This window comes from Corvus kubaryi, unplaced genomic scaffold (genome assembly GCF_017639235.1).
Source record: "Corvus kubaryi isolate FWS band 111438036 unplaced genomic scaffold, C.kubaryi_AGA036_p1.0 68, whole genome shotgun sequence".
In the NCBI taxonomy this organism is placed as follows: Eukaryota; Metazoa; Chordata; class Aves; order Passeriformes; family Corvidae; genus Corvus; species Corvus kubaryi.
The window spans coordinates 15,281,250-15,306,972 of NW_024582056.1; the positions used below are offsets into that span (position 1 = coordinate 15,281,250).

Consider the following 25,723-nt stretch of genomic DNA (forward strand, 5'->3'; position numbering starts at 1 on the left):
GCCAAGCTCAAGAAAAAGCAATGGCAGCTTTGAATCTTAAAAATTAATAGGAAAAATGTAAATGGGGAGAGGATAGAAGTTTTATATTGGTAGCTACCCTTGTGCAAGCACATACTTAGCAGGAAGTTTATAGGTGGCTTTTTGTCTAACATAGGAGGGCCATAACTCCCTCTTCATCAGTCTTTTCCTTTCATTTCTAACTTCATTGCATTTCTTTTTCTGGGGACTCATATTGTTTTCTCTTCCACCTTCTTTCTTTCCATCCCACTGCATGCTTCTTTTCCTTGGTCTGACCTCAGAGAGGACGAATATGAAGAGGAAGAAGAAGAACAGCCAGTCACAGAGCCCAATACTGAGGATGAGGGGGAGGAAGAGGCCAATAGGCAGGTCAAAGCCAGGTACCAGGATTCAGCATTGTCCCTCCACCTTTTCTTCAGGCTCTGGCATGAACTCACCAGCACAGTGTGCAACAGCATCCACCTTTTCACTCACATTCCTTGATCGCCTGTTAAAGCCACCCCCCAAGGAAATTCTTTTGCATTTAAAAACCTTGGGGAGGGGGCTGGTGGGTGGCAATGCTGATGGAAACATGTTTAATTCTGTAGGTTCAGTGCACTACGAACTGTCTGCACTCACTCCCTTTATGTAATGCTCACAAATCTTAAAAGCTGTAGTGGAAAGCATAACTTCCAAGCACGGTTTGGTTTAACTTCTTAGTTAAGACAACGATGAAAAACTACAATGCTGAGGATATTGCTTGGTTTCTTAGGTTTTCATCCCTATCTTCATCCTGCAACCTTATTTGGAATACCTGTTGCTATGCAGTAAATTGACATTTTTTGAATGCTGCCTATGGTTTCTTATAAGTTTTGTTCATGTTTCAATAGCAAAGAACTACTTTGAGGCAAAACTGATATATATGTGTATAAATATAAAATTGTATAAATGTCTGCCTACCTGTATATATATAGATATCAGCAAATCACCTATCAATACTCATGTGTAAAATTTTCCACTTATTTCTGAGATATATATATGTTTGGCATTTGGCAACTTGATCATAATAAATTGGAAGCAAGAAAATACATCTTTGTTCGAGACAGCCATTTGATTTAGATTAAATTATTTGGCTTTGCAACTCAGCAAATGAGATTGGGTTTTTTTGGGTTTTTTTTACATAAACCACATTCATGCAGACACTATACAGCACAGAAGGAAGAAAGGAAACTGTTTAATGTGTGAGTTCCAAAGAAAATACTGTACTGTTGTTATTATTATCTTCCAGTCTGCAAATCTTGCCAATGGCTGCCTGAAATTTCAAAATTAAGTGATAATTTCCTCAAATCTGATTCTTGAAATTCAAAACTAGGACACAAGTTCTTGGTAAATCTCATGAGTATACTAAAATACTGCTAAAAAAAGTGAGGAAGAGCCATGTGAAGAGCGTGATGTGTTTGTAGGTCATTGGTCTTTTACAATAATAATTACTGTAAGATAACTGGGTGATATTCCCATGACTTTACTAAGTACCTTCTTTCACTCTCACTGTAGCATAACAAAAATTATCTGTAACCTGGCTATTCATGTTAGATGCTGTCAAGTGGGACTGGCCTGGCTTCAGTGTCTCCTGTCAAACACAGCAGGTGCAATAGATGAAGGTTTCCAGATTTTCCATTGTGAAAACAATTACCTGGTATACACCTGATGATTAACTTCATAGGATCCCAACATATGTGACATGTATTGTGTTTTTGTTGCATATGCTGTGCCAAGCCCACAGTCCTCAGATGAGGGCCATGCCTTCCATGCCTGTTGGGAGATTACGAAGTGGTCTTGGGAGAATGAAATCAGCCACTTCCTAAGTGATCCAGCCCAAAGCCCATGCACAGTGTTTATGCTGGAGTTACTAGTGAAAACAGACACCTTGGAGTGCAGATCCCATGGCTTTTCACCTGCCTTGTGCTTTCTGTCACTCACCAACATCTGCCTTCAGCAGAGCAAAGCAGATGTGTTTTCTGTTTCCTTTGATGCGAACTCTGCAGGTCTCTGTGTAACACCAACATGGAATGCTGACACTCAGAGAAACCAGAAACTAGTGTCTTTATACCTAGACAAATACCTGGTTAGGTGTTGCTTTTGAGATCATTCTAAACCTGAATTTGGACAGAACAGTGCTAATTGAGTACTTTTTTTTATTTTCATCTTTGTTGGATGAACATTTTTAGTAAAAAGATCAGATTCCCAGGGCGGATGAGAGTCAGATATCTGGACTGGGAGAAGCAGTCCTGGTCCTGCAGACTGTATCTTGAAGCATTTGTGCTCCATGGAACATTTTCCAGTGTGCTGAGTCTGCTTTGCACTGCTCTGATGATGTTTACAACTTAACTTGAATTACACAAAAATTATTCCGAAAATAGTTGTGAAAAGGCTCATGAAAATTAGTTCTGAAGCCTGTAGGCTAAATCCCCTCTTTTGCTTTAGAATGAGTTGCTTCCTTTCACCAGTATTTCCAACCCCAAGAAGAATCCCACTGGGATACAAAGATGTGAGTTCTCTTTATTTAAAAATACGTGATGGTTGTCTAAATTTTGGAAGTTTTTGTTTGTCTGACTCTACTTAGGTTTTTTTCCCTGCAAGTGTTACTATCTATTATGTCCCTTTGTCCCATTTTTCTCTCCTCCTCCCTTTCTAATGATTTTTTCCCCCTGCAGTGAGGTTCCAGATGTGCGTGAGGCTGTGAAGGAAAACTTTTCACAGTGTTCTGACTCTTCAGCTGTCTCCAGTGCCATTTCTCCAGCTGAGAGGCCTCTCACCTGCTCTAGAGCGAAGAGCTGTTCTAGCAACTCCTCTTCTGTGCCTGACTCATCTGTCTCTCATCATAATTCTGTCCTTTCATCACCATCTTCACCTGCAACAGCATTGCTGAGCTCTCCCCAAAATTCCTCAGCATCCATTACTCCAAAGGCATCTCCAACAGTGGAGAAATTACCTTACGTACCACATACTCCTTTCCACCTCTTCTCATATGACTTTGAAGAGTCTCCAGCATCTGTGAAAGAGAAGGAAGCAGAAATGATGAGGGAAAACAGGTAGATTTTATATAGCTGACATTAATTTTTAGATAAATTAATAACACCTTTCAAGAATTTTACAGTGGTAATAATGTTACTCTATGTGTTGTATTATTTCCAGAACATACTGTACTAGTTTTAGGCCTGTAAGGCTGTATTTTGATTTGATGTTTCCCCCTTGCCTTTGTTGACCTCATTTGATCTTACTCTTCTTCCATGTCTGTAGTTAATAAGTATCCTGGCCTTATTTATAGAGCAGTGGATAAATAACCCATGATTTGGGAGATCACAGAAAGGAGTGCTGTTTTGCTCTCATTTACAACAATGTAATTTGCAGATGTGATTTCATGAAAATTAATGGAGCTCTTCTGCTATAAGGCCAAGAGAGGTCAGATCAGCACTTGAAATTCAGGGGTGAAGTCCTGGCTTCAAGGCTGAACTGCCAAATCCTAAATTTGTTGTTTGATTACAGTGCGTGTCTGCCTCATGTACAATTTCAGTTCATGCCTGTAATAAGAGATCTATAAAGATAACATAGCACTCAGAATAGACAGTTTTATCTCCACAACATCTGTTGAGTTCACTTGTTCCTCATGCATTTTACTTAGTTTTTAACTTTAATTTCTCCCACCCACTTAAAAAAAAATATTGTTTTGTGTCTGTCTGTTTCCAGCTAAAAGAGATTGACTGTAAGTAGCACTAAAAACAGTGATAGAGAATCACCTTGAAAAGAGGTTGATGATTTTTTTTCTGTCTCTCACAGCTGTCAGTGTTCTTTGAATTAGGTGCTGAAAATGTACATTTATATTGTATGCATATTTATTTCTTCCTCTCTCCAGGAGTCCTTCTGAATTTCTGCATGTAACCAAATGTTTTGATTCCTTTGATCCTTTTAATTTTCAATCTCTCTCCTAATAGGTGGGTGTGTTTTGTCCCTTTTTCATTTTGCTGAAAAGCCTGTAAATCCGAGCAGTTGTTGACAAGTGACTTAGTTCACATATTTGTCCTTTACCTGCAACTTGAACACTGGAATTCCTGTAAATTTACATTTTCCTTGATAGGTGCATTTTTCCCTTAGACCTCTCACACTCATTTATTGGTCTCCCATTGCTGCTGCTGTTACACTTTAGAGAGTAGATTCCTAAATACCTTCTGTTCCTGCAACATTTAGTATTTCCGCAGTGATTTTTTTTTCCTCTGACCATCTTTTCTGCTTCTAGTTACTACACAGGTTTGAGAGTGTGGTGTGGGGGTGGGGATTCTTCTGGGTTTATTTGGAGGAGGAGGAGGGCAAAGCTTGCACAATTTAGTCAGTAATATGCTCATAAAAGAGGCAAATGTCTTGAGGGTGAATGCTCCTGGATAAGACTATTGCATCTACACTGGTACATGAGACAAGAAGGGAAAATGGAAGCAGTAGCCAGTACCAGAGGAAGGTTAGAAAGATAAACTTTGTGTACAGGCTACAGACTTACCCTGGTGCTCTGGTCTTGCCTTGCTCCTATTCCAGCATCTCAGTGTTCCTCTAAATTAGATACGTAGGGATGTTGTGTCCAGACTAGTCCCTCTGAATTTGATTTTTTTTTTTAATAGTTGTAGGTCTGAGTACATAGGAGGTGCATTCCCTCCATTTTCATGATGGTTATCTTTGGACTAATTGAAATTCCTTGGTCTGAAAAAGGGTTCTGCGCTATGTCAGCTTTTTCATGGGGTAGAGGAGAAGGAAAGCACGTGTAATGGTTGATAAGAAGGTCTCCTTGCAGTTGATCAAAATGGAAATGGAGGTTTCTGTGTCAGGAACATACCAGATGAGCTCTGAGTTCTTATCAGGACAATGGAGTTTTCTCATTGCTCACTCAGTACAGGCGCAGTCAGAACATTTTCTGGGCTGAGGCTGTTGGAGAGAAGACCCAAGCTAGTGCTGGGTCTGTGCTACCAGGGAAGCTCCACACTGTCCCGTTACACAGCCTCCAGCGGGCTACTGTCTACAGTTTCTAGTTACTTTTCTTCTAGAGCAAGAAGGCCTGCACAGCAATTATTTCCTGCAAAATTCCTTTTGTAGCTCAGAAACATGCATGTTAGAATTTTCTTCCAAAATTATTCCCCTGTTGCTGGACAGTCAGTATGGTGTCTCAAAAATAGATGAGGGAAGAGGGGTGTTTTCTAAAGCATAAACCTGGAATTGTTGTCCAAGGGGACATGTTCTCTAAAGCACGATCCCTTCCATTGTAAAAGCACCCAGCTGAAATCTATTCTGATTTTAGCATGGGCCTTGGCAGGCAGCAAGGCTGTTGAACCCTAGGGAGTGAAGCTTGAAACTTTGACTGACATTTTGCATGGCTAGATGAGTGTGCTAAATGGAGCTGAAGGAAACCAACCAGCCTTTTCAAATAAAATTGCTGAGTGAAATTACTGAGTGCCGATGTGTGCAAGGGAAGAAGCAGCGGAGAAAAGATATGGTGAAGGAGGATATATTCTATCTTAAGAATTACAATAAGGAAAACGATATTGCTCTGTTTCCTGAAATGAATTTTGTCGTTTGGATGAGTTGGCCTCGCAGAGTACTGATCTTCAGAGCGCCATATGCTTTCCATGTGGGAAAATGGCATTGTCTGTGAACAATATTAGAGAAATATTAACATTTTCCCAAATCAGGAATCTTTTCTTGACATGCTGTTTAAGTACTATGGTTAAAAGGCACAGTAAAGCCACACAACTGCCTTTTCTATTCAGCACAGGAGCCAGGATGAAAACATTGATAGAAGGGACTCTGGGGATGTGACCGTTCCAGGAGTCCTGGAAACAATTTCTCTTTGATCAGCAAGCTCACATTGAAGCGAAGCAAGTTTATGGGGTTTTTAATGGAGAGAAGGGCTGATAGAAATTTCTAAAGCCATGCTTCCGGAGACATGTCTTTTTAACCATGGTGATGATTTTTTACAGACATTGTAAGAAATGGCACATAAGCTATTACTTATGTTGGGGGAGGGGAAAGAAAATACTGCCAGCTTTAATTGAAAAGAATGTGGTTGCTTTCCATTTAAAATGCAAGCATTTGCAAGTCATGGATGTCCATGTTCAGATCATGTCTCAGGAGCGCTGCCACTTTCCTTAATTTTACTAGATACGAATATTGCTGTCTTGGGCTGCTTTGATCCCTTTCCTAATGGCTGGATATCAGCTCCCAAAACAGCTAATAATTTTGAGTAACTGATGAGTAATTCAAGTATTCCTGTTCTGAGTTGTCATTTGAGAGGACCATTCAAATCTCTTATTATTTTCCTTACCCATAGCTCACTGTTTTCATCATGTATATTCATGCCATGGCTGATCTTAAGAGTAGATGCTTGGTTGCATATTTGGAAATAGAGCAACATTTTCAGAAGGTGAACGTTTGAGAAGTTCTGGGGCATGGGATCACTACCACCCCGTAAACAAGAGGATTTACTGTTGCATGCCTGTTTGCTGACGAATTCTTCCTGTCTCTCCCTTTCTCCTACTTTTCTTCCCATTTCTTCAGATACAATAGCTATGGCAGCAGCTCTTACTCTTCTCCACGACCTTACGCTGGTGTGAGTGCCCCTACAACACCCACTACTCGTTATGGGACAACTCTGTCACCGCCTCAGGAGACCAAATCTGACAGGTTTGTAAATTAATCAGTGTTTTGACAACAGTTCCTTTGCAGACAGGATGAAGGAGATAAATGTAAGCTGTTCTGAATGAGTACTGGAAATAGCTTCTAGCCAGATATTTTCTAATGTTGGGGAAAAAATGGACAAAAATCTAAGTGTGTCCATTTCCCACTCATTCTCAAGCCTTTCTGTCTGACTTGGTGTTAAAGGCTGGGTGTATTTCCATCCCACTTCTGTTTCTTCCACTTAAATGGATAAAGCAGAGTTGCTTTGCACATATGCTGTTCTAAGTATTAAAAGGTGAATTAAAACACATTGTCTTTCTTTCCGTTTTTAAAAATAAATTCAGATAGATCTATTTTCACATCTATCATCTTAAATCAACTGCAAAATCTTGGAAACATGCTTAGCTCAGAATTTCCTAGGCCATAATCTTGTGCTTTCTTGAAAATACATGATATATCTCATTGTATTTCATCAAAAGCAAAACATTTTTTGCTATAGCTAAAACAAGCTCTTAAACCTACCAGTTATCAGCTTGCTTTAAAAAAAATTAAAAGGGAATAAAAACCCAAACGAGCAAAAAAAAAAAAAAAAATTTTGAACAATCAAAATACTCTTGAATTATGTACAGTACTAGGGGAAGAAAAAAGATAGGAAAATGTTATGGATACATGAAAGAAGTTCTTGGCAAGAGATTTTTCACCATTAGAAATTAAATATCTGTTACAACCTGAGAGTAACTGAGAGCTTTAAAGGATGTCATGCTGACTTTAAGAAGGAAAGATAAAAGTTTATAATTAATTTAATTCAATAATTTAATATCATAACTTAATTAAATAATACTCAATTAGGCCAGATGGGGTTTGGATTGTTTGTTTCCAAACTGGCCTCTAATTCATAAAAATTGCATCTCCCACCCTGTTTTCTGAACTTAGGGTTTTTTACAGGATCCTTTTTCTGTATTCCAGTTAATTTTTGTTAATGACTCTTTGGCATATTTCTATATATGTATGAGTTTTTGTTTGTATATGTATGTATGTTTGAACCTTCCTCATGCCTCGCATCCTTTCCAGGCTGCTACTCAGAATGGTTCAAGTTAGGTTCTTCCAGCATACATGTATTTCTAGCCATGAGGTATTGATTTAACCCATTTTTTCAAGTGAGTAATTACATTAAGTTTCTCTTTGGAGAAAGGCATTGTTTTTCATTTGCTCATCTTCCTGGAGTACGTTGCCTTGGTTTGTCTTTCCTGATCTCAATTAGATTACTGCCGAGTACAACCATAATAATAAACTCTACACCAGCATTTTCACCCCCTTTTACCTCAGCAAAATAGATGCAGGACAAGCAAGAGTTAACAGTATCCTGCTGCTTGGGATGTTTAAGATTTCCAAGCCCCTGCTCTTGTGAGCTTCTGATTGCTACTTCAGCAAAGAAACCCCAAAGTGGTCAAACGCTGAGATGGCTAAAGATGGTTGGGCTTGTCCTGCAAGAGGCTGATGGCGCTGGCCCTGCTCCAGCAAAGAAAGCCAGCTTTCATTTCAGCGTGTGCGTAAGTGCCTTGCTGGTTTGGAGCCAAAGTGCCTTGGCCCCACAGGATGAAGCTGTAAAATTTGCAGATTCATGGAGAGTCAGGCCAGAGGGGAGCTCTGCAATCATCTGTTGTGACCTATAATGGGTCTCACAGAAGCTAAATGAAAGACCCCTTACTCTCACGTGTTTTCAAGTGGCAGCGCATGATTTCTCCTGAAAACATTCCAATATTTATCATCACTGCTAGGAAAATATTTTATATTTTGAGGCCAGTTTTTCTAGCAGCATCTTCCAGCCATCACACCTCATCTTTCTTTTTTCTGTGAAACTGTAAAGTGCTCTACCTTCACCTGTCAGATCTCTCTTACATGTTCTAAGTGACTGAACACAGTGCTCAGAGTCACATCTCTGTCTTTCCTTCAGGTTATGTGTGCTGCTTTACACCTCACATGATAAAAATCTCTGTACTCCTGTTTAAATTTGCAGTTTTCTGTTCATGGTAGTTCATGAACTCACCAGGGCTTCTGCATTTTTACATTTGAGGGATGTTACAGCCTGATGCTTCTTGTATATGAGAAGTGTGAAAAATGGGTATACACCACAGCTGCATGTTGTCTGCAGAATAGATGCAGTTATATCTTGAGAGATAATTAACAGGTTCAGATGCCATTTTGCATTGTCCTGTTCTTTTTGAGAGTGCTGCCACTGCAGATGTATAGTTCTGCAAGCTCTAAAGAACTAACTGCTTTGAAGAAGAGCAGAAGCCTTCTTTTCTTTCATTGTCCTGAAAGAGATGCATTGCAGAAATGCCCATGTAGAGATTGACGGATGGAATTTGCTTATTGGAGAGCAGGCCGTGTAGTGCATGACGCAATGCTTGGCACTAATTAGTAAATGGAACATACTGTGGAAGTTTTCACAGTCTTCTATGAATGGTGTTTGCCTTAGATTATGTAAACATTATTTCCTACCTCCTGATGGTAAAAATTTACACGGATTCAAACACCTAAAAAAAGTTAAAGGATGGGGGGGGTGGAGAGGAAGACACTTGATAAGAAGCAGATGCATATCTATGGTTAGCTCCAAGGTGTGTTTTCTGGTTTCAGCTTATGCTGCAGACATGCAAAGCCTTCACAGAAGATTCCTGTCTTTTATCATGCAGGGAAGAGCTTCAGATGCAGTTCCTGGTACCATTTATCTGACCTTGGAGAATGAGGAGGAAGGAAGAAGCAGCACTTAGAGCAGTGCCCAGCACAATGATTCATGCTCCATTCAGTTGCCCTGACAGGCCTTTCAAACCCTTGGCTGCATATTGCATATGTAAACAAGAGCTACAACTTAGGTGGAAAGAAGCAGTGTGGTTGACATTTTGACATTCATACTTTTTAAACCCTCTTTGCCTGAGATCAGTAGGGAATCATAAGAGCAGTATAAGTCAGTGCAAAAGTAGCTGGATTTTGTTCTTTGAAATACACATCTTCTATATATTTCTGATTGTACAGCAGAAGAAAAGGCTTACTTTACTGTTTCTAAATACAGCTGCAGCCTTTTGGCAAGTTCTTGCAATGCTGTTGTTCTCTCTCATTTCCCTCGGTCCCCTGTGGAGAGCCATGCTTCTGAGGTACATATTGCAGCCACGGGAATCCTGCTGAAGAAGGGCAAATTGCAGGGGACTTTCTGTTCAGCCCTTCCCTGGGAGAGAAGAAGGGGTGTGTCAGTCCTCTTGTATCTCTCTGCTTGTGAAAGTTGCTCCTCATCCATAGGAAGTATAACCAAGTCTGCCTATTTTCTAATGCCAGAGAGTCCATTGCTCCATAAATACACTGCTCCCACTCTTCACAACTTCACCTATTAACACTTTCTATCCAGTTAATAAAAAAACCAAAATCACTCTCATAACCTCATAAATTTTAGTAACAAAGGGGAAGAGCAGTGCATGACTGAAACACATCAGGGAGAAAAGCATTTTTCTGTCCCTCTGAGCTGGCCCCTTGCCTGGGGGCAGAAGGTGTTGTATTTCCATGCCTTATGCTCACACCTAGGATAGTTCTGTCTATCCAGACTGCCTTGTCAGACTATTAATCTAAGACAGTCACTCAAATTGAAACTGCAGCCTGGAGTCTGCTGCTGGACATCAGACTTGTTACTGGCAAAGCTTCACACCCCTTCATAGTGTCCTTTTGGTGGTGAAGTGTTTGCATCGTTGATCATGGCTATCCTTAGAGGAGATCGTGAAGGAGTGTAACTTTAGGCAAGAGCTCCTAAATTCAGCACCAGCTTTAATTCATTCCACTACCAGAAAAATATCCTGCTGGTGTGTTTGCCAGGGTGGATTTCTCCTGATGCATTTGCCAGGAGATGGTTCCCCCTGGGCCTGACAGTCAAACAGTAGTACAGTTAGCCTAGCTCAGAAAGCCTTCTCGGAGCACTGCTTGCCAAAGGAGCAAGAGTTCATGGTCTCGCCTCTATCTGTTAAATCAAATGCCAGAAAGTTCAGCTTGCAAACCTCCACTTCTTGAGGCTCTTGGCCTGTCACTGTGAACTTAGTCTCCACCTCTGGCTGGTCCCTCAGAAGTTCTTCCAACTCTCCAAGCTTGGTAAAGGCCTGCTATGGTGTCGCAGATTATTCCTATTTGAAGCATCTCCAGCTTTTCCAGAGCATTAGAAAATAGGCTTAAGAAATATGAAATATATTTCACATTCTTTAGTATGTTTTCCATCTTACTTAGTTTGTGATCTACAGCAATACGTTACCTTGGGCTCCCATGATGCAGGGCCTTGACTGTTGAGTGTTCATTTCCATGTTCTTCTATATCTTTCAAAGGAAGTGTACCTTCACGCATTTGTTTCTAAAATAGTCACAGGCAGTGAGATTATCATGCCTAGATGAATAGATGTTTTTTTCTCCTTTGACAGTTAAACACCATACCTGAAGCATAAGCATAAAGTGCAGCAAAAATCTGCAAATACTCTTCGTTTGAGTTTCATTCCCTTTCCAGGTGCCTGAAATGGTTATTTGCTGGAAATCTGGTACTTTCTTTCAAATTTCTGTTTCTTTAAAGCAAAACAAAACAAAACAAAAAAAAAAAAAAAAAAAACCTGCTTGAGAATGCTGAACAGCTTTTCCAGTTAGATTTTCTACTAGAATTAAAGGTCTCAGTAATTGACAACACCAGGGAGATGCTGCTGGAGGAAACTTCTTGGCAGGTTCATTTTGTTTTGTTTTGTTTTGTTTGCCATTTATCACTAACTTGTGCTCTGCAGTTCCCTTACTCCAGTTATTAAGCACTGAGGTAAAACAGAAACCTATGAAACAGAACCTGCTATACAGCCTAAAAAGCTGCTGCTCTCCCAAGAACAGCTCCTCTTTCCTTGGCTTTCTATTCTTTCTGTGTGTACTTCTGGGCTCTCAGACTAGAGATCATCACGATTTTTTCCTTGTGGTAAATGCCAAGCACATCTCTCACTCTAACATAATGAGGAAGGGATAGCTTGGTAGATGATAATAGTGGCCCAGGGCAAAAGCCTCAACTTTATTGCTGAGATTTTAAGAGGAAAAATGACCTTAGGAATTACTTGATGATTTACAGTTTGGGAAGCAGTGGTGGCTTGCTCTGGCCTAGCTGCCTGTTGAACTACTGTGTAAGCAATATTCTTGATTGCAGCTTTGTGGACTTCATCTTAAGGCATACGTTTAAACAGAAGCATGAACTGGTTATGGTTTCAGACTGCAGTGTTGCAGGCTGAACACGCCATGTGCAGTGCTGATCCTTGGGGCACACCCACCTTAGCCTGGATCTACATCTGGGCTCTGCAAGTCACTTCCAGGCAAGTTGTAACTCACGTGAGGATGAGAAGTTGCAGGTTGGAGGAAGACAGCAGCACAGTGTAACACCCTCTCAGGTCAGCTGGAAGAGGAGAATGTATGTTGAAAGTCCTTGTGCATTTCCCAGGCTCTGTGCAGCTCCGTCCTGCTGTAGCTTTAATTTGGGTAGTCCCCCATGCCACTTAAAAGGCTAACATTAATCAGTTCTTCTCTTGGCCATTCTCAAGTTTCTTTCTTAAAGGAAGCATTAGTCAATAGTTTTATCTCTCATTTTTGTGTTTATTTTTGAGAGAAGTTTTCTAAAGATTCCTTAAGTAATGTTTAGTCTGTTTGCAAAGCCTTGTATCAACACGCTTTTGAATTTGCCGTGTCATGTAGGGAGACATAACACACGGGGAGTTTCTTTAACTGTGAAAAGCAATATGGCTCTTGGCAGCTTTGTCTCCCCTTTTGTCTCTTTCTAAGCTGGAAAGAGGATTTATTTTGTTAAAGCCAAGAGACATTTAGAGTTACTTAAGGCCTGAGTAGGAGCTGCCGACTGTTGTACCCTCCCTGTAGCATTCCCATGACTGCTGGAACAGGAGCACTTTGCGATATTAAATAATTACTGCTTCCTTATTAAAGTTATTAATGACTTTGACCCATGTTGTACTAAAGACAATCCTGAATATTAACCTTATGACCTAAAGGGATTTCCTCTCATAAGTCATCTGTTAATTTTTTTTAGCTCCTAAAAATAGACATTGGAATTTTGTGTTCTTCCTATAGATAACCATTTCTATTTAGCAAATTTTAAAAAGTCAACTAAACAGAGGGAAAGGCAGTCACAAAAGAGTATTTCAGAGCTTATGTGAATGAAGAACATTTGAAGTTCAGAATTTCAGTTTTGCTGCAACAAAGCGCTTAGAGTAAGACAGAAATATTTTCTTCAGTTTGCAACAAGATTAGAGTAATTCAGGGCACATATTCCTCTCCACAGTATATAGTCCGTGATGGAGTATTTTCAGAAAACTTCAAGAACTTACAAAAAAGTGTGAGAGATCTTGTGTCTGCCTGAGTTTGTGTTTATAATAATGATTACTAATTCTTTGCTTTGTTAAATGCTGTAGGTCAGGCTAGCTGAATTTTTATTCAGGAGAGCTTTGGCCTTCAGTCAACATTTTAGCTTCATATCCTATGCTCTGTGTATATTTTTTGCCTTCTTTCCCCCTCCCCCCCCCCCATTCTTTCCTTTTCCCATCTCTTCTTCCAGTAAGATAAGTAACTAATGACCTCTTTGGCCCCGTGTCCTGGTGCTGTGGTGAGGAGCTCTATTCACAAATCCGTAGACCTAGATGCTTTCTTGTTGTGTGTTTTCTTTCTGGAATGAGAATGTAATAACATAGCTTGTTTAGCTTTTATTGGTTTTAACAGCAGGCATAAGAAAGCTTTTCTTAACATTTTTTTATATTAACAGTCCATTCTTAATAGCCTTGCATTCTCTACAAGACTAAAAGCAGTAAGAGTAAGCATCCTTCTGGATTGTATTTGTGGAACTGCACAAATGGTTGATATTACCAGCTGGTAACATATGACACCAGTGCTAAAATGCTGGCATGTATTAGTTATAACCCCATTTTGCGAGTGATCACTCTGTTATGCTTTCATTGAGTATTCACATTCTCTTTTCTGTTAAAACCTCTTATCACCTTTGATTCAATGCCAGAAGTTTTTTAGCCTTTTCATGCTTATCCATTTTTAAAATGCAGCCTTCAGCAATAAGACCTAAAAATTCCTGAGGTCTGAAGGCACTGTCACCCTTCAAACAGCATCAAAGCAACAAAGTTATCCAAAAGCTCAGCCCAAGCCTTCCCACCAGCTGGTTTGGCCGGCCATGCTGCCATTTGCAATTCAAGTATGTGTTCACTGAAAGGGAACATTTACTTTAAGTGTTATTGCCAGGGAAATACAGAAACAAAAATCAGATTTTGTAGACAAACTGTACATAGACAAATCCCTTTTCAAATTGTTTAGAATTTTTGAGGAATACCTCTTAATGCTTGCTTTTCCTCTGGCTGCTTTACAGGTTTGTATACCCTGAAAATAACCTGCTTACCCCAGGTTTAGTTCATGCACATGTAGAAAATTACCAACAGAAAATTGCCAATACTAAATACTAAAATCTGCACATTTTCAGTTGCAGTTCACATTAAAAAGAGTATTGGTGCACCCAAACACCAGTTGAGCTACAGTGTTTGATAGCAGCAGTGAAGCTGTGAGTTTATGAGGCTTCATAAGGCAGCTGGTGTTGGCATTTGGTGTGAGGTGTGGTCCCCACCAAGGGCAGATATGTGTGGTTGAGCGGGCCGGCCTCCACGGGGTGTAACCACTAAGCGAGCACTAACTCAGCCATAGCAGTGCTGGTTCTCTGCCTGCTGTTTTCTAAATGTGACTGAAGACCCAAACCTTGGCTATTTGTGCTTTAAGAAGTCAGTGTCACACAAGGAGTCAGCTGACCATGTTCCTGTCTGTTTAATTATGACCTCTACGTACAGAACCTTCTGGCAGCTTGGACTGTTAGATTTGACCATTTCATGCAACAAACTGTTGAAGGCAATGTGGCTGTGTTTGGGACAAAGGAATTGAATCGGGGGTGTGTGTGTGTGCAGCTTGTAGTTCAGCTGAAGTATGCACTCATAACCAGTGAGAAACACAGAAGTGCCAAGTTTTGACTAATTGTTGTTGATTTGATTAGTTTTGAAGAGATGGCAAGCTAACATTTTTAGTTCTTTGAACACTGGCTTTTCGTCTGGACATATGGCTGTGGATCTTCTATTTAGATTGTGAGGCTGCTGTTCATACATCTGCAAATTTTAGGCCAGTGAGCAATGCTAGCCAAACTATGCTAGATCAAACCTCCAAACAAGGTGTTTTATGTGGAGGTATTTTACTACCAGGGTTAGCTTAGAATCCTGTCTGCAGGACTAAGCTGTACATCTCCATGTGATTTCCTTGTAATCCCTCACATTAAAATGTACATTTATTGTAGGGCCTCAAAAAGCTCAGTCAGAGCTGAAGGTTTCCAACCTGCTAGATGATGTGCAGAGCTACAATCACTCTTTTGGTCTCTCAGCATCACCCCATCCTTCCCCTTAATTTTCCTTCAGTCTTTTTTAAGCCATACCTTCCTTTGACTCTAAATGGAGTTTGCAGACTTCATGGCAGCTGGGCAGGATGGGACATCAAGCTTAATACACAAAACAGATAAAAACACAGACTTGATAGGTACCGTCTTTTGCCATCTCTCCCAGTTAATTTCCATATATCTTCACATGGAGGCACTGTTCATTTTTCCCCTTCCAAGAGTAATTTCTGATGTTACATCCAACCATATAGCCATGGTTTTTCATGCTACCACAGGGATGGAGCTCTAGTTTTTGAATTTTAGTACAGTGGTGCTACTGTTTCTGCTAAGAGCTTTCTCTTGCAACATGCACTAAGAGGTCAAAAGTTAAAATAAATTTAAAATATGCTTGAGGGAAAATTCACCACACGTACTTGACTGTCAGGATTTGAGGATTTTTTTCCCCCTTTCTTTAGTGCTGAAGCATAATAGAGATTTTTATGGTTTTGAGTGTGATCCAGCATTGATACTGTAGAGTTGGAGGAGTGCCAGCAGGGATGCTTACAGAATATCAAGTTTTATACCATCTTATGTAATGTTTATGTGGGTGGGATATGACATATTGAAATTCAATTTATCAAAATTATTGACATTATATTCATGCTGCCCTGCTGCCAGTGGGGCTGAAATGGCTATGTTTTGTGGTGTTCCTTCTTGTACAGACATAGACACTCGGGAAGATAGGTTTGCATTAATATTTTTGTCTTCTTCTGCACCTATTTTCACTAGTGAACTGGTGCCATTATGCTAAATGCCTACACTGTGCAGCCATAGGCAAGTAAATAAATAAGGGAAAGGGTCTGAGTTCTTAAAAATAAGGGAAATTTATTCAGGTTTGCATTACTGGTTAAGGAACCTTCCTCTAGGCAGGCAGGGTTTCGTCTCTTTTCACAAAAGGCAGTATCTATTTCTCTCATTAATCCTTTCATTGCAAAACTCATGTTACAACAATGCACAGAAACCGCTCGACATGAGTTATGTCTTTCTGATTTTATCAGTCTAATTTAATTAGCGTGCATCTGTATAAAGCTACCCTGTACAATATGGATTTTTCCTGTCTAAGAGACAGAAAGAAAGACATGTTTACTCTGAGGTCACTCTGTTGCCATGTGAGAGGTTGGTGGTACCAATACCACCATGTTGGGGGAAGGTTATGTAAGAGGACCGCTCTCCCGGACAAAATACTGCTTACAGCAAAGCCAATAAAAAAATCTACGTCAGCAATAAACTATAAGTGAATATAAATGTAGCTTTATGTATTTGAAAAGTCTTTACTGTAGAGGCCATAATTTCTCATCGTTTTCAAGAATGGTTTAAGGAGCCTGTCCCTGTGTGTTTTACTGATATGTTCTAGTATGTGATTCATCTTGTTCTTATAGTGCATGCAGCAGGGAAATCATGGTAACCTAACTTATTAATGTATAAAAGAAAAATATGCCCGATACTTAAGAGAGCATCTGAATTCTGTAGGGCACTTCTGACATCTTTCTTTATTTTTGTGTTTCTGTATAGAGGATTCTCAGGTGTTTGTGACACATCTGTTTTTAACATCATTGCGTAACAGTTTTTTTCTTTAAAATTTCAAAAATCCTTTACAGGCTTCAGCTTTTCCATTAACAGGATTATAAAGTTAAAAAAAATATTTAGATAATATTGCAGCTGAAATAGACTGAAGAATTTTTACACATACTTTATTTGTGCTTCAGAAATCTGGCAATTTAAGAAGCCTACCCTGATTGTTTTTCTTCAGCTCATCACAGAATCTATAATCAATTTAGCAGGAAGACACTTCGCCAATGCTTTGAAAGATCCATACATAAATATTGCCATGTCATTCTGCTGGTTGGGATTATGTTACTTGCTGAATGATTGCTACTCATTTTTTGCCAGTATAATCAATAAAACTGACACTGAGAAATCTGATCTTCCTTTTCTGCAGGCCAGCTTTGGGTGGTCTCCTTACATCATCTTTTCGGCAGCACCAGGAGTCTTTGGCAGCAGAAAGAGAAAGACGGCGTCAGGAGAGAGAAGAAAGGTTGCAAAGGATAGAACGCGAAGAAAGAAACAAATTCAAGTAGGACCCAAATTTGCTCTCGGTCTCTTGCTTTAATGAGTGATAGATTGGTCAATCATTGATACATTCAGCTGCAAAATAATTGAATTGATGAATAGTTTGTCTCTTTAAATACTTTTCTTGATCTAAGTATCTTAAAAACTGATAGATTAAACACATCATGAATTTTGGCATTTAAAAAAAAGCAATTTCTTTTAAAGACAGTCACTTATAGTGCCTGGGTATGTACAGAGGCTCGGTTTTATTAGCTAATATACTCACCAAATTATAATCTCAGTGAGGCACAGGGATTGAAGGTGAAACAGTGGGACAAAGGTATCAAGAAGGGAGGGACGGGACAGCACTGAAACATCATTTTGCTTTTAAGTTGTGCAAAGTAAAAATGTCTTGCTGTATGGTAGTGGTTTTTAACTACTTTTTCCTGCTGTTCTGAACACGTGTCTCTTGCTCCTGGAATCAACTGACAGAAAGTAATGACCAAAATTACTGTTCAAACCTTGGTCAGACAAACATCATAGTTGAATGTAGGACTTTGCATTTTCACATCTGAGAAAATGTTGCATGATGTGGGATCCCAGGGTGTGCTGCCTGAGGGTAGTAAGAGCCAAGCCCCCTCATCCCCTTCAATCCATGCCTAGAAATCCCAACAGATACATTAACAAAGACAGCAGTGGGCCAAGGATAGAAATGGAATCTATGCCTGAAATTGTTTGCCTACAGTCTGAAGAGTGTACACTAAGAAATCAATTGGTTTCCTCATAAACAAGAGTGAGAAGTAAGCATATATTTAGCAGTTAGAACACATAATGTAATAACTTAAAGAATGGTAACATAAATGTTTTGTAGCCTTAGAATTGGTAGTTATGGAAAAGATGGCACAGGGTTTCATGTTAGCTTGTTTATTAGTATGCAGGATTGTTTTCACTGTAATCATCCCTTTAGTAAGAAGTGGAAACAGGCTGTGATTCTGTGAATTTGGAAAGAGGAGTAACTTACGAGTGGTCGATTGATATTCTCCTGGCTCCAGAAGATAGCTAGTTTAGAAGGAAATGAGAGGCAGAGGGAAGGTGGAAGAGCACCATAATAGGATCTTTGGCAGCCAACAGCTGCCCAAGTTCTCCTGAAACAGAAACAATAAGGTCGCAGTCTTCCAGCCTCTTCCAAAAACTCTCCCTCTAAGTGGTATCATCCAGCTGCAGCAGGCTGCCATGGACAGCCAACATGATCTTTCAGAAAGGAAACTCCCAGACCAAAAAAGCCAACAGGGCATTTGGCAGATTGACCTGTTTGAATAACAGATCTCCCCATTTCAGTAGAGGTTGGCTACAGTAGTTGTTCTGTCACTAAAAGAGGTTTTTTAAAATCAGAAAAAAAAAATCAAAATACACGTTTTCATCCCTTTATTTCAGAGTCAGAAACTGATTAACTAAACGCCATGATTGTGTTATATATTTAAGATTATTTTTCAATGCCCAGTGTTTTCATCTTTTGGATTTGAGTTTTGTGATCACCCAAAAGTTATAACTTTTGTTTGAGCAGAGGGTCTCCAAAGCCACCAGACTTCACAGACAGACAACATCCCACAGTTGATTAAACAGTCTGGCAGGAGGAGGCCAAAAGTCACAGCAAGCAGTCATGGACAGTTTCATAAGAGTTCCTGGGATTTCATTATCATATCATCAGTCTGGCTAGAAACCCAGTCTCTGAAGATGTAGTTTTGATTAAAAATAGCACTTGCAATTCAGTCTTTAAACTCGTGAGCTGTACTGGATTTACCATCATGACTCATTTGTTATCTCATTCTTTCCAACTCTGCCTCAAGAACATTGCACTAGGTTCTGGCACCATTATTGACAAATTGAGGATAATTTAAAGGAGACCATCACTAGTTGTGAAAGAGCTGGAGGATAGGAGAGCTGGAAGATTAGGAGAGGAGCTACAAAGCTCCACAGGCTATTGCTAACTAAAGGAATGCTTTACAGAATGAACATTTTTCTCAGTAGAAGGACTGTTGTATCCATTGCATAGCTAGAACAATATGTCCTAAAATAAAGTGGTTATTCTTCAGATGTAGGGAAGAGTGAAAGTTGTCAGAGGGGACAGAGTAATGTTAAAATTTGCCTGCTGAAGATTTCCTAGAATAGTTTTAAAATATTGTAAAAGTCTAACCAGTTCAGAATTTAAAGCTTGTGGAGATGGCCTGAAACAGTAATGTGTGTTCCCTGTTAAAGGACTTTTGAAGAGCACTTGCAAGCAGAGGTTTGATAGATATTGTTATAATAGATGATAATTAATTCATTTAATGACACAATATAAAGAGAAAAAATAGGGGTTATTAATAAAAGGAGTAGTTCTGAAAATCTTTCTGGTGCTCACAGGTTACTCTGAAGGAACCTAGCAGATAAAGATCTCATCAGTCTTGTCTACCAGGTTCAACTAAATATTAAAAATACATCGTAAGGAACCATCTTGCTGTGATACTGAGACAGGCTGGGCATTCACTACGTTCTGCTGTGCTCGGAGTTAAATTTGCATCCATGTTTGTGGATGTGGCAGGCCTGTCCAAAATCATAGTACTCAAGCATCCAGCAAACTTGACTTGGCAAAAGTTAAATGTACGGCTTACTTGAGGAGCTGTGGGAGTGGCACCTGAGATGAAAGGAGTTTTCTGTCTAAAACTTGGGGTGAAAAATAAGGAAGTAAAAGCTTGTTAATGATGCTGCACACGCCCTCTTGGAATGCAGAATTGTCCTTCTCAGTAAAGCTAGTCTGCTGTCCTGTTTCCAGCTGTGGCAACCAAAACTCACTAAGGAAAGGTTCCTTGGAAAGAAGGCCAATAGGTTTGCTCACTGCCTCAGTCTGTCCTGCCTGGGGCTGCAGTCACTGTCTTGGGGCATTCTGAGATGGAGGAAATGAGGGATGGTTTAACATCCACTCGTGTGCCTGCTCTCTATGGATAAGTGCAGTTCACTGAAACTTGTTTCAGACACCAGGTTTCATAGCATGTTTCAGGTTTTTCAGTTTTTGCAGGCTTTTATTTGGTGGTGTATGCATGGATAAGTGTACATTTTTAAGCAACTTTTGCAAAAACAAACAATTTTTGTCAACAACAGCTTTCATTGTCTCTGATCAGTTTGTTTACACCACTCTTGGTTTCTCCTACTGTTCTTACACTTCTACTGCTTACCTTTTCCTTCTGGTTTCTGCTTCAATTTACTGTAATTCTCTTTTTAGCCGTGATTATTTAGACAAAAGAGAAGAACTAAGACAAGCAAGAGAAGAGAGGTTTGTATATCATGCATCCATCCTTCCTGCTGGTTGTTTGCACTTCATATATTCTTTACTGTGGAGCTGCCGTGTGTTCACATTTTTAACTCTGCTTGCACAAAACACTTTTATTCCAAAAGACTTCTATAAGAAAGAAGTTGTTAAAGAGCAGAATGAAGTCCAGCTGTAAGCACAGCAATAAATGAAGAGCAGTGAGAATACTTAAGAATGATTGATGATCTTTTATCTATTTGTGTGGGAAATAAGCCCATTTGCCTCAGAAATTTACCCAAATTTAGTAGAGTTATAAATTGAATAAGCCTGTGTTTTTCACCCACTGGGTCCCAAGTTTTCTGTAGAAAAGGCAACTGAGGATAAAGGAAATTAGGGTCACAAGCATTGCAAAACTGCAGTGACAGGCTGATGGAAATGGTTCTGACCCACTCTCAGCATATTTTTATCTTTCAGAGCCAAGTTTTCTTTGCCGATCTCTCCAAACATCAGCAAGTAAATTACAAAGCTTAGCAGTGTTTATCATTGGGGCATTGTTTTATTTTTACTTAAATAGCATATTTAAATTGACTGAGGGTTTGGGGTTTTTTTTTTTCCTTTTTTTTTTTTTTTTTTTAATTCAATGAAAGAGTTTAGAAACTCTGGGCTAGGCTGGGAGGTATGTGCTTATGAAAGCATATTTTTCAAGGAGTACTCACTAAAGACTTTTGCCTTTCTGTAGCTTCATCTCTACCTCCTCTAGTAATTGCATCCTGGAGGAAGCATTTGTTTTTACCTGGAAAATATGCAAGTTACTGTACAAATAGATGAAAAATCATCCAGAGTGCTTCAGTTCTGCTTTTATGGTCCTCTAGAGATTACTCTCTGGAGATACTTTTGGATTGTCAAGAATTAGAATTACATTATCATAATAAGAGAGCAGCCATCTCAGAAATCATTGTGTTGCTGTGTTTTTACTTGGGGTTTTTTTTTGGTTGCTTTTGTGGGGTTTTTTACAAAATCATCATACAGGAGACAGTTTGTTTCTGCAGACTGAAGTTTTATCTATTGTGGCTGAAGTAGCTAATATTAAAAAATTATTTTAACATCGCTAGGAGTAAGAAAAGGTGGATGGGCTTTCCATTGTGCTTCCAGTCAAAACAATTACAAATAGTTTAAAGCATTTTCTAAAATGGTATGCATCTGAGCACATAAGCATCCTACACTGATCTGAGCTGAGTAAAACCTTTTTCAGGGAGCATGCTCATCTGCAAGTTTTGAAACAAATTAGAAGTGAGTTCTTCAGAACTTTCAAGTTGTAAGGGAAAATGCCAACTGGAGTATTTTTGGAGAAACGTTCACCATCACTGCTGTGCAATCTGAGACTATTTCACTGTTCTTAGGAATGTTTTTTTATCCTTAGGGCTCTTTTGAGCTGAGATGTTAAACTATCAGTTCCTACTCATAAAGAGGAAAGACATGTTTGCTTTGACAGCACATAAATACTGGAGAAAACTTCTGCAAATGAAGTCTTGCACCAGTAGTCCATTACATTGGAATTCTGTAACTATTTTTTTAACAAACACCTTTGCACAAATGAAGTTTTATTTCCTATAGGATGTTGCATGTTAACTTGTTTTAGGAGAATGCATAGACTGTAAGAAAATCCTATACTCAAGATCCCTAAAATCCTAGCTAAAAACAGATTTATATGTTTCCTCCATGTCAGTTCTTGCTGTTCTATGGTTTGAGGCCTTTTCCCTTTGCTTGATTGGGTGTTTTCCAGTGGTAATTAAAGAATAAACCCAGGAAAGGGGAGCTCCCAAGCCCTCTCTGGTGTGAGCTACAGCTCAAATGGTCTCCACCCCATGATTTTGTTGATACGTTAACATTTTAAGTTGCCGTCAGGGCTTTGCTCAGATACCTAGAGAACTCATCATGGTACTTTCATCTACTTGAAGATGATAAGTCCAGTGTTATGTTCATGAGAAATACCAAATGGATAGCCTCAGACTTTTGGCTCATTGTCTGTAGAGAAGACTCAACCTAGGTGTGATAGTGTCTGCAGGTTTCCATGATTTAAAAGAATATGGCAGCATGTACAGTGTCAATCCTGTAGTGGAGGTATGGTAACTCATCTTTTCAACTCCTTCAGATTTTGGTCTTCACGAGACCTTGTTTATCTACTGCTGGCATTCATTCATTATGAAGATATTTGTCAGAAACAAAAAATAACTTAAATAATGTCATTTATCAAGTGTGAAGCGTTAGTAACTGATTCTTGAATGGTTTTTTGTTTCTCAGTTATACCTATTTATTAAGCTTCCCATTTCATAACTAGTTCTGCTGATGTGTTGCCATTGGAGTTGCTGTTCTGGTTCCTTTTTCTGTTTCAGTATAATAATCAGATACATTTTGAAAAGTCACCTCGCGATGTTAATCTCTGCTTTGCTGGTTGGCGGTGCTGCACACAGCTACCGAAAATGTTAAAGCACCTGAAAAAGAACTGAGGACAATAAAACAATGTAGCTCTCCCCATTATAGAAGGATCCATCCAGATCTTTGTTGTAGTCTGTTGGCAAACTGCAAAACCCCCTTGGCAGCAGCCAGCTGGGTTGTACCTGTTTGTGCCAAATAATCAGTTTGAATGGCTCTTTATGAGTCTGGAGTCCCATCTGCTCTGCTTGTGAGGAGGTGGAAGGCACTGTACGTAAGTGACCAATGTTCAAAGAAAGAGTGGCTTCATGAACTGCACCAAACATCATGCTGATGCCAGAGGAAGGCTTTCCCCTCTATTGAAAAGGCAAGATTCAGTCCCGAGAATTGGCTTCATGTTAGAACTGTAAACAGTTCCTATTTTATAACCATGCAAGTATGCAGCTTGTTATATTTTCATCCAGAGTCTGTAGGGGTTCTTTCTCTTGCAGAATTTGTTCAAAGCCTGTGCATACCTCTGGAGGAATAAAAGAAAACGAATTTGTTCTTCATTATTGCTGTCTGCAATAAGGCAAATTGCCTCTGAAAACACAAGGACTGCTCTTCAAAGACACATTTCTGTGCTCTATATGGATGTTTGCAAATGTGCATGCGTGTGGCTACCATATGTACTAAGCATGTTTGTTACCACATATGGCTGACTTCTTTACCCTGCCTGCTTATAGTGCACCATCGTACACTAATTTTGGCTGTCAGTGATGCAGAAGGGGGGAGGAGAGGTGTTCACTGTTATGAAGTGTTTACAGCAGTGTGTTATAGGGAATGACCAGAGTGTTTCAGGGACATAAGCAGTAGTCTTGATTAACCTGTCTAATAGCTCACTTGTGGATAAGGCAAACAGTCTAAAGCCTGATCCAGCTGTACTCATGAATTTATTCCTTAGCAAATAATGGTGGATAAAATTAGCAGACATCTGGAACAAGCACATATTTAAAAGTTATTTTGGTCGAAATGTATAAAGCATACTATGAAGAATATGATTGGTAGCTGGTCTTAATAAAACAGTTAGTGAGTTCTGCCTGCCTAAAATGCAAAACAGATGTATCTTTGTTCTTTTAAAGTGACTTTGATGAATAAACTACATGTGACGTCAGGTACAAGCTATTGGATGTCTGAGTCCGGCAGAGAAATTTTTCAGAATAAAAAAAAGAAACTTTCCATTGTAGGCTCTGGAGAGAACAAAGTGAATTCCAGTGCATTGCTCTCAGAGCAAATAGAAGCAGGTTCAGAGTCTTTAGATAGTCAATCCAAACGTTTATTATTGGTATTATTTTCAGGGATATCTGGTTTTGTCTGCTGCATTTTCCTCTCCTTACAGCAAGTCTCAGATTTTGGCAATTTACATCAGTATTGAGGGGCTCTGGGTTTGGAGGGGTTTTTTTTCTTCTTTTTAGTTTTTTTTTTTTCTCTCCCATTTTAGTTTTGGGAGAGGGAGGGCTGAGAGGAGGAGGAAGAGGAGGAGGAGGGTGAAAAGGAGGACAGACAAATGCTTCCAAAAGGAGAAGGACTGTGCAGACAAAATACTCCATCTAAAGGTTCTTTAACTCTGCTGGTTTTTGCTTTTGTATTGTAATGCGCAATTTAACATTTTTCGGGGCAGTAGTCTTTGCTTTGGTGTGCACTTTTTGGCAGATTGGGCAAGCAGGCAGTTCAGTGCTGTACCTCTTGTGTCAGGAAATCAGCTCATTCTCTGCAGGTGTTTCATCCATAAACAAGCATCAGCCACAGGCTTCTTCTTCTTTACGGAAACCCTCTGGAATTTAACTTTCAGATACAAATACTTGGAGAAGTTGGCAGCAGAGGAGTATGAGAAGGAGCTGAAAAGTCGGAGTGTGAGCCGAGGCAGAAGTGAGCTGTCCTTGAACCTGAGATCTCCTTCAGCTCCATCCTCACCTGTATCCAAGTGTGTCAGCCCAGCATCCATAGAGTCCCAGGAAGAGCCGAAGACCCCTTCCATCCCTTCTGGAACTCCTCAGCCCTCAGAAGGTAAGTGAAAAGGAGGGCAGGGGAAACAATGCTGGTTTCTCACAGCATTGTTTATTTCTCTTGGGATAGTGGTGATTTTTGATGCGTGACTGCAAGAATATAATCTATGAGATGCCGAAGTAAAGGGTCTTGCATTGTTCCATCCTGTCTTCCTGAATTTCCTATTCTTTTGCATTGATTTGGATATCATGTAATCTGTTCAATAATAGGATACACTGCTAATTGCTGCTATGATTTATCCTATCAGTCTGTTGCTCTTCAAATGGCATAATTAGAAAATAGAGAATATAGAGGGTCTTAATTTTAGTGTCATGTTCCTTATATATGAGAAGTAGACAAACTGTTCCTGCCAACAGATTTTGAGTATGTGGATTCTCAAAAGAAATGCAACAGATGAATGCCAAGATTATAATAACCTTCCAGTAGAGCACAGGCTGAATGTGACAAACAGAAAAGGTCTTGAACTGAAGGCAGGGGGAGTGTGTTGATTATTTTTAATACCAAGAAAAACTCTTAAAATTGTAGCACAAGTCATAAAGGACTTAAAAGAGACCACAGACAATTAGTAAAAAGGAAAGTATAACCAGTGTTTGCACGGTTGGTTTGCTGTCATATAATTTATTGGTGTGTACAGAGCAATGCTTTTTCTGTGTGTGTGTGTGTGATTCTGCCACTTGC

General features: G+C 39.5%; 1 protein-coding gene across 15 annotated transcripts in view; it reads left to right on the plus strand.

Moving 5' to 3' along the window:
* Window positions 1-25,723, plus strand: part of FHOD3 (formin homology 2 domain containing 3) — a 377,539-nt gene that overhangs the window by 278,892 nt on the left and 72,924 nt on the right. For 7 of the 15 annotated variants that reach the window (XM_042048634.1, XM_042048643.1, XM_042048638.1 and 4 more), the window contains 6 exons: window positions 300-398; window positions 2,712-3,089; window positions 6,592-6,717; window positions 17,171-17,305; window positions 20,540-20,590; window positions 24,831-25,045. In XM_042048634.1, coding sequence (XP_041904568.1) covers window positions 300-398; window positions 2,712-3,089; window positions 6,592-6,717; window positions 17,171-17,305; window positions 20,540-20,590; window positions 24,831-25,045 — 1,004 coding nt within the window. The remainder of the gene's footprint in view (window positions 1-299; window positions 399-2,711; window positions 3,090-6,591; window positions 6,718-17,170; window positions 17,306-20,539; window positions 20,591-24,830; window positions 25,046-25,723) is intronic. The other 8 variants (XM_042048636.1, XM_042048641.1, XM_042048649.1 and 5 more) reach the window with 4 other exon arrangements.